Source organism: Pyxicephalus adspersus, chromosome 2, assembly GCF_032062135.1.
Source record: "Pyxicephalus adspersus chromosome 2, UCB_Pads_2.0, whole genome shotgun sequence".
Lineage (NCBI taxonomy): Eukaryota > Metazoa > Chordata > Amphibia > Anura > Pyxicephalidae > Pyxicephalus > Pyxicephalus adspersus.
The window spans coordinates 4,138,602-4,155,279 of NC_092859.1; the positions used below are offsets into that span (position 1 = coordinate 4,138,602).

General features: G+C 36.8%; 2 protein-coding genes across 2 annotated transcripts; one reads left to right on the top strand and one right to left on the bottom strand.

Annotated features, from left to right (window-relative positions):
* Window positions 1–5,979: 5,979 nt before the first annotated feature.
* LOC140324904 (olfactory receptor 1468-like) lies at window positions 5,980–6,909 on the bottom strand. The gene has a single exon (XM_072403028.1). The coding sequence runs from the start codon at window positions 6,904–6,906 to the stop codon at window positions 5,980–5,982; it is 927 nt and encodes a 308-aa protein (XP_072259129.1). The 5' UTR covers window positions 6,907–6,909.
* A 5,482-nt stretch (window positions 6,910–12,391) lies between these two features.
* Window positions 12,392–16,460, top strand: LOC140322188 (olfactory receptor 11A1-like). The gene is made up of 2 exons (XM_072398792.1): window positions 12,392–12,475; window positions 15,498–16,460. The coding sequence occupies exons 1-2, from the start codon at window positions 12,392–12,394 to the stop codon at window positions 16,458–16,460; spliced, it is 1,047 nt and encodes a 348-aa protein (XP_072254893.1).
* Window positions 16,461–16,678: the final 218 nt, after the last annotated feature.

Genomic DNA, 16,678 nt, shown 5'->3' on the forward strand with positions numbered 1-16,678 from the left:
ATTCAACAGAATAATTCATACACAGGTAGCATTGGCATAGATAAAACAATGGGAACCTCAACCTTTTGTTTAGTAGTAAGAAATATACAGACTTTTTTTTTTTTAGCAATGTAATGTTGGCCCTTCGTCTATAACAGATTTCACTGTCTCCAGGAGCTACAGAAAACACATATCCAGAGTAAACAGATTTGTAATAATTAGATTGGTTTACACAACAAAGAGAGTGGTCAAATTGGATTTTACCATGCAGGGTTGTGAACCAGGGGTTTCCAGGGTCTTCTAGTGAATTCTCTTGGAACATGCCCAGTAGTAAGTGTAATAAATTCCAGAAACATGACAGTGATGATCCAATCACAAATGCATAGGTAGCAGGAAAGTTTTGGAAGCAGAGGAAATGGTACTTAAGTCACGGCCTCTGTGTAGTGAAGGAAAACCCCAGGAGGATGGACCCCCAGGACAGCGGGAAGCACAAGACAGAAATAGGACCCAGGGGGACACCCTGCAAAGAAGGTATTCTATACCACATAAAGGAGAGGTATTCTAAGATTGAGTAATGCCCGAGGGTGTGGACCTACTGTGCCACTGACAGGGTATGCTCCGGAGGGGCGTAACTAAGCCGCTACCTGGTCTTCACTAGAGCCTCTGATGGTGAGGATAGGCTTGGGCCGCAGGGTAGCTGCCAGGTGCTACTCCAAAGCAACCCCCAGGTCAGTGGCAGTTGACCAGAGGGGTCAGGGTACTCGGTGCAAGCACCGAGGGGCTTGCGTGGCCAAGGCGGTGATGGCAATCATACAAAGTCCAAAAACAAGATCCGAGGTCAGGGTCAGGAGGCAATCAGGCAAAAGTCCATAAACGTAATCCGAGGTCAGGGTCAGGTGGCAAACAGGCAAAGTCCAAGGGTAAGAAACAAGGTCCGGTACACAGCAAAGCAGAGGAAACACCTTAGCACTAGGAGTTACACAGGGTAAAACCTTGAGATTGCTCAGGCAACTTCCTGTAGTAGGAGGTGCCTTTAAATACCTGCAGAGATCCAGCCATAGGCTGTAGAAAACAGAGGGCGTGTATGTGTTCCCTCATAGATGAAGAGAGAGACACCCACCCCAGCTCAAACACCAGAGCAAGTCTCCAGCAGGAAGGAAACTCTGGCATGGAACACAGGTAGTGGGGTTACTCTACCTGAAAGATAGGACCCGGCGCCCGTGCCTGCAATTAGATTGCTTAAATCTTTTACATACAAAAGATGGTTATAAACAAATAGGTTCCAATTTTTCAGGGATCTGTTATGTTTGAAATTATCTGTGGGGTCCAGTTTAGATGGTGGAACATCAGTCCGCTCTGTATATTAATTGGAGCACGCATATTTTATTGGTTGGTTGTATTGTTACATTCATGACTTATTTGTAGAGGTTCCCTACATTTAATTTATCATTGAATTTATCATCATGTGTCACATTCCGATACAAATTACCACTTTGTTAAATAAATAAAACTTCAAAAATACATTTGGGACTTTCAAGACATCATATATTCAACCTTTTTCTTTCCAAAATATTTTTTAACGATATGATTCTAATACATTTGACTTAATAAATATGACCAAATCATCTCATAAAAACATTTTATTTAAAAGTAAACAAAGGTACTAGCATGTATAAAGACATACATGCTCTCTTTAGCATTGAGAAGAGAAGAGAAAAAAGAGAAAAAAACTATATTAAATATAATAATTACAGTGATGACATGGTCCAATATAAAAAAGGGCAGCATAAGCCACTGATTCTCTCCCTTTAGCATCAGTCAATCTTTTCTACTTTCGAGTTCACTACCTTTCCCTGGTTGTCTCCCTCCTCCACCCTTAAGTGGTACCCATGTTCAGTTTGAGTATATATTAATATATATTCTGCACACTTGACATTGCTATAATTAAACCTCCTTGGTGGTCCAGCGATCGCGGATTACCGCGGTCCGGGACTCAAGTGCGCGCGTACAATCGCATCCTGAATCTGCCGGCCGGATTCCTGCCATGCGCAATAGGGGTCGCGAATCTGCCAATTAAGGCAATTACATTTCAGCTGCGCAATTAAGGACGGTTGTTGAATAGCGCGATCGCGCACGATTCCGGATCGCTAATACGAATGCGCGACCGATAATCCGATTTTGCTTGATGAATCAGGGGCTATGTCTTTTTCTATGCCAAATTTGGTATTATGGACCATTTCTGGTCTCATCAGCCCTCATATATAATTGTTTAAAGACCATTCAAGTTTTATTGAAGCTTTGTTATTTTAATTCATATTCGGCTGAAGAGCAAATTTTCTCTGTATTTGTTGTTAGTGTATGTAGGTGTTAATTTGTAAATGTGCAGAATACTTGTTTTGTTATATCTTTAATCATGCACAACACAACTGCTGTAATGTATTTCTGAAATTTTCAATAAAATCTTTAAAATACACAAGGCATTCATGCACTGTATATTGCATATCAAAAGTATTTTTTTTTAAAAACATATCCAAAACCCAAATAAAATATACTGGGACTATCAACCATCCTATATGTATCAAGTCATACTACTAAAATATCAACCACTATCAAAGGAAAGGTCTTGGGAGTAGCCGTCATTTTTTGGTTGGAATACCCGTCTAAAAAAGGTGTGTTTTGTGTAGCTCCTCATGTAATATTAGGAACTGATACAGTATTTTCACAAGTAGATACTTCACATATTGCTGGTAAAGAATCTGATTTTGTGCTCATTTTAAGACCAATACTTGTAAGTGTCAGATTCAATTTGGTTCAAGGGATTGTGAAGAATTATTGGAGGTAAGCTACATGCGCATATTGTTATTGGGATTGACTTGTTAATTTAGGAACGCATATGTTGATATTGTATATGATTAAATTTAGGTTCAGCAGTAACAAAGGTGAGTTTGGATTCATACAGAAACCCTTTTGGAAATAAGGTATTTATATTCCTTTCAATTTTTCCACTAGCGTTTTTCTTTGGTCAGGCACATGTTTTCACGCAATCTTCCCAAGAGTGGACATTCCAGCAAAATCACCCCAAGGTCGGACCATTAAGTGTTTAGAAAACCTCTCCATTTTGGTTTTTATTTTATTAAATAATAACAGAGTGGACTTTGTTGTGTGATTAACACACGAGAATAACCTTAAATAATTTTAAAACCTTTTAGGAATTAGACAGTTTTAAGTTATGTGCTGATTTATAATTAATCCAATTATTTTTTTAACTAGGGGTACCAAGAATCACTATATATATATATGAAATTTATGAAACTGAGCTTTTCTAGAACTTTGATGCAGTTGTCGGGTAGGAGATTTCTCTTCTCAGTAGGTTGTGCTGGTGCCGGCTGCTCGGATAGCAACTTACCAGTCCAGGTTCCAATCCAACATCACTATGCCTGTGAAAGTGCCAGGTAATATATACCCCTTCATTCATTCCCGTGGGTTGGGGGCAGTTATATGGGTTTTCAGGTTCCAGTAAGCTTCAAACCCACAGACTCTCAAATCACTGGGGATATGTTGTGAAAATGAGGCCCTAAAGATGGTCCTTGCCACCTCTGGGGGTAGGCGATTGTCTGTTTTTTACCACAAAGGAAGGGGCTCATGTATGAATCATTGGACCTTCTCTACAGCTTGATGGCACCTTTCTATCCTTTTCAAAGACAACAAGCTAATAAGACTTTGAGTTGAATGTTTTGAGCTGATTTCATCTATTTCATATTTCTTCCCTAATCATCAAGGCAACTTACATGTTTTAATCAATGGCAGACTCAAACTTGCCTCTTTGTGGAATATGTGTTAGTTACATTTGTACATTGCTTGAGCGGTTCTGTACATTAACTGCAAGGGGCCGATACCAGGTCGTATTCTAGGTCAAATAGTATTTTGGTTTAAAAAGACATTTTATGTATCAGTTATCACAGAGCTACACTAATATGTGTTTTTTATATTTGTAAAGCAGAAATGGCAACCACTCTAAATTTAGGTTTTAACCTCCCTGGCGGTAAACCTGAGGGTGGCTCAGGGTTAATTTTCAGGACAAAAGTGGTAACCCCGAGCCACACTCGGGATTTGAAGACTTATCTGTTCACCGGCGTGTGAACCTTGGGGACGCGAGGCCAGGGGATGCAGATGCCAGTCGGGCATTCGATGTGTGACGGCGTGTGCTGGGGGGGCGGGACCTGGCGGTTAATTTAGGACAATAAGTATTTTTAAATGTCAAATGTACCACTTTTACATTTAAAAATATTCAAATAATCATACCGTCAGGGAGGTTAAGACAAGGTGAACAGAGAGCTTTTCACACCACAAACAATACAAGCGGTTGCCATTTTTATTTTGTGTTTGGTGTGAGGACATGGCAGGAGTCTTTAACTGTCATTATGGTGTGCTTGGCTTGTGCTGTGTCCCTGAACCTTTATTGCCGGATAGACAACTTTTAGACATAGCTGCCCCAACCTATTGCTTTGTATATTATTTACGGGACCCTAATAAAGGGGGACCACAGGGGGATCTTCATAAGGCAGTATGGCTTTTGCATGTACTTAATAAAAAAATAGTCAAAACAATGTTTTGATGTAGGCCAGCTGCTAATTGTCCTGGAAAACTTTGTATTGTTTGTTGTATATTTGTATATCTTTTGTAAGTTCAGTTTTAGGCTAAGTTCAGGAGGGTGGTAGATTGTGGTGTGGTTACAGCTTCCTAACATCCAGCAACAATAGCTGCTGTTGAGATATTTTGTGTGGTATCTCACCTGTGGCAGGTGATAAATGGGGGTAACAATTATCTGTTGGGGACCACCCATTGTCAAATGTTTATTATGAGCTAACAAAGAAGTTCTGAATGAACATTGACATTTCCAGAGACACCCAGAAACCACTTTTCCCACACCAGTCTGAACCCAAACTTAACAAAAGAGCTCTGGAACCGGAATACACCAAACAACCAAAGTGTGAACAATGTAGAATAAACATGGCATGCCTTTTAGAATAAAGACAAATTACTAACACGGTTGGCTCAGTGGCAATCACTCTGGCCTTTATAGCCCTAGAACTCTTGTTCAAATCATGGCCAAGACACTAACTGCAAAAAGTTGGTATGTTCCCTCCGCTTTTGCATGGGTTTCCTCTAGGCGTTCTGGTTTCCAATCACATCTAAAAAACATGCAGTAAGGTTAGTTAGCTTCCTTTCAAAATTGTCTTTAGACTGTGTTAATGACATACGACTATGGTAGAAATATTAAATTGTGAACCCTTTTGAAGGACAGCTAGTGGTATGACAATGGACGCTGCGTAACATGCCTGTGCTATATTATTCATATTATTAAGTAAATAAATATACCCAACTATAAAAGTTAAAAAAGTTTTCAATTGTGTTTCTTAAAAGAAACCCACCATTGTGTAAGGTTCATAATTTTAGAACATAGTATAAAGTGTATACCATGGGTTTGGTTTTCTTTATGGGTTTTTATAATGACGTCATTTAAAAAAATATATATTCATAGGATAAAACATTGTCAGATGATTATTATTCATTTGGCAATTCCAATTCATTTTGGAACGTGCCATAGATAATGAATTTGGAAAAAAAATACTCTAGATAGGTTTTCCAACATTTGATTTCCAATAATTCATATTGTGATTTATTATTTATGTGTTTAGCTTTACATAGAAAGAAATGCTTGGAACACGGGAGACGGCTAGAACCTTTATTTGATTGTTATTTCTACTTGTGTCTCTGTTGCACATTTTCATTTTCAATTCCAGAACATAAAGTAATGGAAAATCTTTGGAGTGCCTAAAAGCAGTGCGAGTGCCTAAAAAACAAAAAGGTGTTTGAAAATGTACGATTAGAAAAAGGCTTTTGGCTTGACAAAAACTTTGGGTATTTGATCATAGCTTGCCTTCCTGGTAAAATAACTGGCAAACTTCAATGACTAAATAAACTATTAAAATGCAAAGTTCAAATTTTGTAAATAATTTTTCTTATAACTTGCTTCAAGTCTTTATTCCTCAGACTGTATATGATTGGATTCAGCACTGGAGTGACCACAGTGTATAGCAAGGACACGAATTTAGAAATGTTCCATGACTGTCCTTTACTAGGTACCATATACACACAAACAATGGTGCCATAAAAAATGGAAACAACGGTCAGATGGGAGCTGCATGTAGAGAAAACTTTCTGTCTGCCGGTAATAGATGGGATTTCTAAAATAGTGACTATGATATAAATGTATGATACAATGATGATAAAGAATGGGATCAATGCGAACATTACACTCAGAGTTGTGGCTTCTAGTTGAACAATGGTGGTATCAGAGCAGGAGAGTTGTAGGATTGGATCAAGATCACAGAAGTAGTGATCAATAATATTAGGACCACAAAATTGTAATGTGGAAATGGTTAAAGTGTAAACTAATACAGCTAGGAAACTTAAACTCCAACTTGAGATGACTGTTATCCAGCAAAACCGATGGCTCATTACCATAGTATAATGCAATGGCCTACAGATGGCCAAATACCGGTCATAGGACATCACCGTCAGAAGAAGACTGTCTAAACTTTCCGTGGCAGCGAAGAAATAAAACTGAGTGATGCAATCAGAAACTGAGACAATAGTCATGTTTTCTAAAACAGCATGCAGCATGTTAGGAACAACATCAGTTGCTAATAAGATATCCGATAAGGAGAGTTGGGAGAGGAAGAAGTACATGGGAGAATGGAGGGATTTGCTGTAGGACACCAATGTGATGATCAGGAGGTTTCCACATATTGTAACGCAATAAAACAGAAGAAATGGAAAAAAGACCAAATATGTTATACTTTGAGGAATCTGAAACCCCAAAAGATGGATTGCAGTAATTAATGTCACATTGTTCTCATCCATAACCTGTGAACAGAATATTAACATTATATTGGAACATGATTTGTCCAGCCTGGAAAAAGAATTTGTATTAAATGGGAAAATAAGTAGAGATAGAAGAAAGACAGGGACAATCACATAGTACAAATGCTATATATTGTACAGTAACCCAAAACATTTCAACCAGATATTATTTTATTGAAGATCAAACAGTGAATACTTCATCTACAGCAGTTTTTTGAGCCAGTGTCCCTTAGAACCCTAGGGTTACACTAGAGGTTGCTAGAGGTTCCTTGAGCAATGAGAAATGTGTGAATAATGACGAAAGACCACCACAATAATGTACCATGATCTGTACTGATCTGCACTTTACACACTGTGTAAAAGAAAGAAAAATATTTAATAATATATAATGATAGCTAGAAGTCTCAAATATCAATAATATAATTCCAATAACACCATGCAGCATATATCTAATGTAAATCAGCAGACCCCATAAACCTTCCCTTTTTAATGTTGTATTTTCTGATGATACAGAATAGCCTGATATATATATGTGCATACATTCATTTGTGTACAACCACTGGGACAATAAAGGGCTTGCTGATATTTCCATGGGATCAATTGTCGTTATTAGAGAAAATAATTTTAGATGTGTTTTTCTTTTCCCTAAACAATGTCTTAACTATTTATTTAAATACAGGTAACTGAAAATATTACACTGTTCATCCTTTGTATTTTATGTGGATATTGAGGAGGACTGGACAACTATAAGGGGTTCAGAATAATGTAAGATTGACAATGTTTCAAAGTATAATTGGTAACACTGCTGTGCAAAATGTATTATTTTTATGTAACTGGAAATTGTATGAGGGAAACTCGGATTCCAGTTTTTACTATCCCACAGTCTTATTGAACTGTAAAATGTGTTTAGAGAATGAAATACGTAAAAGTCTTTGTAGTTGACTAAATGCAAAGTGTTGTTTCTAACAATGAAAACAAAATAAAGATTGTGCTTTCATGAACACCAAACCTGTGGGAATCTATAATTCTAGAATGGATTTGGTTGATTTAACAATACTGTACAATCAATGGTATGTAATGAGTCAGGGAGAATGTGCAATGCACATGAGAGAAGAACAGAATTTTAACAGTATTTAATTTAAGAAAATTAACCCCAGGTAACTAACTTGTGGATCGTGAAAATATACTATTGAAATCATAATACAGTGTATTCGAAGAAAACTGGGTCAGCTCAGGAGGTGTAGGCAGTACAGAAGATGCATAGGTTGCTAAGCCCATAAAATCATAGAACCCAGTCATTTAGGGATGGTCACTATTCTTAATATAGTGAATATATAAGGAAACCATACAACTCATTAATCCGAATTGCCTTGATTTCCAAGTTGTGTGATTCTTCTCAGATCTACGAGCACAGATTTAGAAGAGCAAAAAGTAATGAATTCTTAGTAGCCAGTCCTACATATTGCTATACTATTTTGCAAAAAATTTCAAGTATTCCCATTTCTTTGTTTTCATCTCCAGTCCTCTTTTTTCAAAAAATGAGAAGCTGGAAGCCGTGCCCAAAAAGTCAGCCCCAGCCATGACCAGTGGGAAGGGAAGCAAGGAGTAAGGAAACAAGGATTAAAAATGAGTTTTTGAGAGGATAAGGGATAGGTTAGAAGTTTGGATAACGGAAGGAGAAAGTAGGGGTTAAAGGGAGAGGAAGAAGGAAGTAAGGGGAACTCCAGGAAGGGGAAGGAGTGAGCTTCCCTCTTGCCCACCCTTATTTATGGATAAGGGGAGGATGTTGTATGGTGGTTGGGGTCCTCGGAGGGCAGCTGCCTGGTTCATACCTCTTACACTGCTGACCAGCGGAAAGCATATGATCTTTACAGAAAGCCAAAAATGGTATCAGTTAAACTGACCTGGGGGTCACAAACTGCTCATTGTTTAAGGAACCCCTCTGGAGGAAACCTGGTTGAGAGGTTGTTCTGCTTCAGTACTTTGTTATTAAAGAGGAGAAAGGGCTCCGCCTGTTTATCAAAGTGTGTGCCTAGTCTTCCAGCCTGGAAGATCATCATTTAATACAGAAGACTGTGGACATTCTGTAAAAAAAACTTGTACCTTGTCTTTGGTCCCAAGGTAGGACCTTAAGACTTCAAACCTTTCAAAAGTAAAAACCAGTGGGTGATGTCTGGACTGTGAAGAACATCCAACCAACACATCAGAAACAGCAAACTTGCATTCACCAAAACTATCCAAGAGGTGCCTGGGTAGTGTGATATGTACAGCACTGTAAAATTTTCCCCCCAAGCCAAAATGAACTCTGGTGAACATCGAAGGAGGAACAGCTAATTCCAAAAATGGTCAAATGCACTTTAAAGCTTTTAGACTTAGATTTTATCCCACATACCAGGTTTTAGTTGGATGTTCACAGTCCAGATACCTCCCACTAAGTTCTAAGAATATAAAAATGCCAGTGTAGTTCTGTTAAAGAACAGGGACCCCACCTGGACATTGGGACTTGCTGGTTATGGTCCTGAGCAGAAACAAATATTCAGAAAAGATCCTGCAGGGTACAACTTGGATCTAAAAGGCCCCCACACAAGATTTTTACATAAGAATTCTGAATCTTCTTGTTGTCTGATAGATCTAGACTGGCATCACTATAATATTGGATTTTGTCCAATGTACCAAGTTCGGGGTCTTGGTCTATTGTCTGGATGTTCTTAGCAGTCCGGATACCTCCCACTAGTTTCTAAGTTTGAAAGCTTTGAAGTGCATTTGACCATTTTTGAATTAGAATATCAACTCACTGGTGAAATCATTTACATTAGGGGTAAAAGCTGAGAGTGAACTGTACAGGCATTTTTTTAGATAATAATTTTTGCTTGATATTGTCTGGAGGACATTGAAATTGATGTTACTGTTCTTTTTTTTTTTTTTTTAAATGTTATTGCATTTTTATTCTGTTTAACACTACTATTTGTTTAATATAGTTGAAGAGCCTATTCCATTCCATAGTAAGCTGGTTTTGTTAAAAATTTATCAAACAATTATATTTTCAGATTTTAGAATAATCAATAAAAACATGTTTATTTCTGATCACAGCTCCAAAAATATTTGATTACTCTATACAGTGGATTTGTTTCACATTTACAATACATACAAAAGAAGCTTTATATTTAGATTATATTTCTCTACCTTTTTTGTCTTTCTTATGTCGGTTTTTCAGAAACATTTTATTAAGAATTTATGGTATATTACACTACACTTTTAGGTTCAACGCTTTGATTTTCTAGTATAAATAAAACACAAAAATCAAAATTGTGCTTTTTGTTGTTTTTTTCTAGTTACAATATAACCACATTTATGGGTTTCTATCAATGATTCTTAGCAAATAGTCACAGTATTCATATGTTTTAATCAACTTAGCTATTATTTAATAATGAAAATAACAACTGTTACAGCATCTAAACATTTCTGTAACATTTATGATATATGTAATATATTGGGGCTTCCCTCTTTTGTTATGACATTAAATTGTATATAAACCCAATATTGTATAAATAAAATACTTTTGCCTTGAAAAGCAAAGTTCTTTTTATTTTGTTGATAGTTTTAAGTGATTCAAACTTTTCCTCTAAATGTGTTGTTTTTCTGTTGAGGTTGATTTACAGGCAGTCTCCGGGTTACATACAAGTTAGGGACTGTAAGTTTGTTCTTAAGTTGAATTTGTATGTTAGTCAGAACAGGGACATTAATTTAATAAATACAATTTACAGAGAGATGGCAGATGTTTGCCTCAACATATTATTAGGCAGCGAGGTGTTAGTTACTGTATAAAATTCTCACTGAGAGTTAATCACAAACAAAGCAAAAAAAAAACTTTATGGAGCCTAGACATTTATTAACTTCTGGAGCAAGCTGTGCTTTGATATGCAAAAAGAAACAAGTGGAGAGTTTGTCTTGGTCATTAAATAGTTACAAGATGTTACAGAGGGCTCATTCCTTAAGATCACCCACAACCTCAGCTGTGTTTAGCAAAAGAATTATTATCAAACCGACCCCTCCCCCCATCAAGCCTCTGTCCTGCACACAATCTAGCAGGGAAGCCTGTTCGTATCTAGGAATCTTGGGTATGTCATATGTCCTTAACTTAGGGACTACCTGTACTAAAAGAAAAATGAGTGAATACTTAGCAAAGGTGATACTCACTAAAATGTAATGTATACAAGAAAGGCATATTTTCTTCGATTTATTTTTTTCTTTAATTTCTATTAAATGGGGTTGATTATTTTGTAGGGTAAACGGGTTCATTTTATGTGCTAATTTTCAGTATTAATTTTTTCTCTCATGTCATGCAGACCACATACAATGGCAATGCCACATTCTTCTTTCTAGGGTTTACCATCACAGATATTGCTCCTAACATGTTAAATATTATTCTACATGAGGAGATCTCCATTTCCTTTTCTGGTTGTATCACAATTTTACACATTTTATTTAATAGAAGCATTTGAATGTTTTCTTCTAGCAGTGATGTCCTATGACCGCTATCTAGCCATCTGCTCCCCTTTCCATTATGCCTCCATTATGAATCATGGGCTTTGCATTAAATTAATTGTTACATCCTGGCTGTTGAGTTGTTTTTTTGGCATTTATTTCAAAAGTTAGCATATGCCAAATAGAATTCAGTAGTCCAAATGGTGATTTAAATCCTCTTGTGGAACGTTTTTGTTCAGATACATTCAGAGTTCAATTAGAAGACACCTTGTTTGGCTTTCTTGTGACAATATTTCCCTTCCTTGTGATTGTGGTTTCATATACTTGTATTGTTTCAACTCTGAAGATCCTCTCAGAATGACTGACATGCTTGTAGTTGCTGGGTGATCCAGAAAACCTGGAATGGATCTGGTACAGGATTGAAAACATTTACTAATAAATAGCAAATTAATTTAGCAAAATCCATTCCTGGTTTGCTGGATCACCTACCTGCACGGATGAACGTTTATCCTCTCCAGCCTTGTAGAACAAGTAAATCAGGCCCTCTTTATCTTCTCAGATACTCTTATATAGTCATTTCTCATCTTTGGCCTAGCCTTTTTTTCATAATTAGCATTCACAAACAATCTGCAAAGTCACTTTTGTTCCATATACATTTACATTTTACTTCTCAATTAGTTAAACTGATTCATGAGTTTGGTATTCACAGAACAGACCAGAACATGAAAATGTGGACGTATCCACCAGTCAAAAAAATTGGTGAGCAAAACCATTATTTAGGCAAACCTGTGATTTTAACATAAAGGACATCAAGGTTTGCATTTGGAAATATAAGTATTTTAGGTGGTGGTGGTAAAGGTTAAAGACTAAATTTAGTCAAAGTAAAAATTACCCAACTATGTAAATAATATCATCCATTGTCTGATTTCTTTTTATTAAACATTAAGCTTAAAGAGTAACAAATGATTCCACTTTTATTGCACATTTATCCTGGTGAGATATGCTTGCTGACTTGGCAAACAAGAACGGACAGCAGCTCCATGGGTTTCTGGGCAACTGGCAGCCATGTGTCCTGATACTGCCAGTACACAATAGGTAAGTCCTCCACTAGGGTCACCAACTGGTCAGAGTGCTTGGGATCAGTTCTACTAAGATAGCACTGGATTTGGAGCAGTAGGGAATGGACAAAACAGTTCGGGAAACATACTCCACTATTTTGGGGAGACATTGCTGCTGAAAGAAGGCCATCCAGAAATGTCCCCACTTTTTTGCTATCACATTCAGTTTTTACGATACGGGGTACCCTCCATTTTTGTCACAAAACACATACAATGAAAAAATAATGAAATAATAACCTAAATGTACTGTTTATTTACATTTTTTTTGTTCGTACAAAGGATTTATTGTTACTATATGACATTTTTTTCATAGTAAAACATTTGAAAATTAATCAGGTAAGTGGTTAAGGTAAAAATTTACCGGTAAAGCTTTTCCTGGAGTGTTCAGTGTTAGGACAATCCCACCAGATGCTCCAACAATAGTCAGCCATCATATGTACATCCCATCTACCCTGATACCGTCCTTCCATGACCTTCAAATCTTGGTGGAATGGTTCACTTTGCTCATTACTGACTGCACCAAGGTTTTCCGGTAGGTTAGAAAGATGGCCATGCAGAAAACCTTGATGCTCATATTGCAACCATACATTTTGTAGCTCTCGAACAGTTTCTGGACAATTTCTGTGTAATTATTTGTTCATGTGTTTCCAAGAAAATCCTTGACAATAGCTTTGAGTGATAACCAAGCATTCTTTTCAACTTCTGACATTGTCCTGATGAAATGTTCATCTTTGATGAGCTGCCGAATCTGTGGACCATCAAACACACCAGCCTTTATTTTTTAAAATGACAGGCTAGGAAATGCCAAAATGAGGAACTTGAAACCGTTTCCTTCAGTTGGCAAAGCTTTAACAAACTGCTTCATCAGAGCCCGTTGCATGTGCAGAGGCGGGAATATAATATTATTTCTATCAACAAGTCCAACAACAACATGTAGAATGTTTGGATCACCTGGTTTTGGGGCAGATCTTAGAGGCCAATTCCTTTCCATCCAATGCCTCTCATGAGCTCTGCTGTCCCACATGCACAGATAACAGGGGTACTTGGTGTATCCGCATTGCTGACCAAGAAGGAAGCATACCATTTTAAGGTCAACACAGATGACCCAATTGTGTTGGTGATATTGCAACAACTCAACGACCATGATTTATTAAGGGAGCGTGTGTAAACTCACCACGCGTAAATCACATAAATCGCATAAATATGTGCTGATATACGAGGCGTATTGCCGCAGGACGGAGCCGAATGCTAGTACACTTGCCTACACTTGCCATCCAGATTTGATAAATGAGCTTTGATAAATGAGCAATGGGGTTGAGAATACGCCAGTTAAGGTGATTAATTTTCAGCTGCGCGATTCAGGAGGATCTGTTAAGCTGTCAATAGTGAGGTCGTAGCAATTAATTAGCAGGCACGTGCTCTCTGTTCTGTGCGCACCTACACTCTATTGCAGGTCAATGTGAATCTTTAATGCTTCATCACTTTTAGGGTAAGTGCTATTTTTTTTTGTTACATTGTACTCATTCACAAAATTGCTTAATTAATTGTAACATTTGTTGCACATGTTGTTTTGATACTTTTTTGTTTGGTTGCAACACTGCAAGCTAATTGATATCAAGCTGTATACATACTAATTACCACTTTATAATATGTTATCACACAATAGTATGACTGTAAAAAAAATATGACAAGGTATTTTGGATTTGATTCGAATTTCATTCTATTTTGGCTTATAGAAAAAAAAATATTTGTGAAAATGATTGTTGGCAAAGATGTTATAATACATGTATCAAGGAACATTTAAATGTATAGAAATACATATGTATTTTCATTATTACTATTTTACCTGGACTGGTTTGGGAGTGGGGGTTATTCAAGTAAGTATACTTGATGGTATGAATTGATGTGACTTTCAATGTCACATTGTCACATATTGGTATTTGAATGTATTATTTACATATTCCTTTTCTGAATAAATTGTCATGGTTTTTTTTTTCTTTATTTTTTTTTAATAGTCTGACATTTGCACTCATGTTCATTTGCCCCCACACAACTCCTCTGTTCATTTGTAGTTGTGTTATAGGTTTGTTGTCATTGTGCTGTGCTGCCTGATCTTAGCACTATTGTATACAAACACACTTCCACTTGCTGTCCAAACTGGTACTCTTAGAAATGAACAGATGTTGTGTTGCTGGTCAACTTAATTTTGCTCCTTAAATACTGGAGTGTATGCATTATTTAGGTGTTTACACAAAACAAATAGTACTAGTATCTAAAACTGTCAGGGACAAATACACTTTGTGCCAAACATTGTCTTGCTTTTCCATCCCTTCAGGGTGTTTTTGCAGGTTTGAATGGCATTTAAGATCTTGGCCCACTATATATTGACTTACTCACCTCAGCTTGGTAGTCGAAGCACATAAAGGTGGATTCCTCCTTTAACCGGAAGCAATATCCTCCATTATCCTCCAGAATGTTACTTGGAGCCAAGCCCATGACATCAGAAATCATAGGAAGAAATAGGCAATCTTTGCAATTTGAAGCATGTTAAACAATATGCCCCCAAAAAATCCTCTTTGCCTATTTATTCCTATAAGTTCTCTTTTCGATGTACAGGTACACACATATAAATGCACATATATGTGTATGTGTATTTGCATATATGTGTTTACATGTATGTATGTACATACATGGAGTGCACATGAAGGCAAACAAACAATATTTCACAAAAAACTTACCCGGAATGAGGAAGCTTCATTTTTTATTTGTTTTACTTTATGTTTGCATAGCATAAAAAACCAGGAGTCTATTTATCAAATAATAAAGAAAGAGACTGTTCACATAGCAAAGGGAATATACACTAACAATCAAAAATTCAATCTGAGTTTACTTCAAACATAAATATATGGCATTTTCTTTACATTTTTTCACCTAATTATTTATATACATTGATTTAATATCACTCTTATCACTATTTTCTTCTCTCAGGTCACACAGACCACACACAAAGGCAATGTGACCTCATTATTTTTTCTTGGATTCACCAGCATACCGGTATACAATCTGCTGCTCTTCACCTTGGTCCTTATAATATACATTGGGACAATATGTGGAAACTTCATGATCATCATGCTGATATATTACAGTAAGACCCTCCACTCTCCCATGTACTTCTTCCTCTCCCAACTCTCAATATCTGACATCATACTGACCACAGATATTGCGCCTAACATGTTAAATATTATTCTACATAAGCGGACCCCCATATCATTTCCTGGCTGCATCACTCAGTTTTATATCTTTGGTTCAACAGAAGCTTTTGAATGTTTCCTTCTGACGATGATGTCCTATGACCGCTATCTAGCCATCTGCTCTCCACTTCATTATGTCTCTATTATGAACCAAGAGCTTTGCCTTAAATTAGTTCTTACATCCTGGCTGTTGAGTTGTGTTATGGGATTAATGTCAACTCTTAGCATTTTTCAACTAGAATTCTGTAGACCGAATGGTATTGACCATTTCTATTGTGACTTAAATCCCCTGATGGAACTTTCTTGTTCAGATACATCCACAGTTCAATTAGAAAATACATTATTAAGTTTTCCTGTGCTAACAGTCCCCTTCCTTGTGATCCTGGTTTCATATACTTGTATTGTTCTAACTCTGGTAAAGATCCCCTCCTTTTCAGGAAGACTGAAATCCTTTTCCACCTGTAGTTCCCATCTCACAGTTGTCTTTATGTTTTATGGAACTTTAATTTCCACATATCTGATACCAAAAGAAGGAAAATCCCAAATGATCAGTAAGATGATGACGATGCTGTACACGGTTTTTACTCCCTTTTTAAACCCTGTCATTTACAGTCTGAGAAATAAAGATATCAAGGACATTGTAAAAAAATGTATGCAAAGAAATGGGAACATCTGGTCATGTATTAATTACTTAAAATAAATACTTTTATTTAACAATTTGAAACATTGAAATACTGACCTCCAAATGTTGGCTTCTGTCAGAAAGAAACCTAATAATAGATTGGTATTATACCCCAAGCAACAATCAGATCATTTTAAACTCCAGACTTTTATTCCATTTTGCAATTTTTCCAATAAATCCTGTGAAAATGGAAGAAATTTACCTTCTATCCAAAAGTCCACTTCAGTGCTGGGATC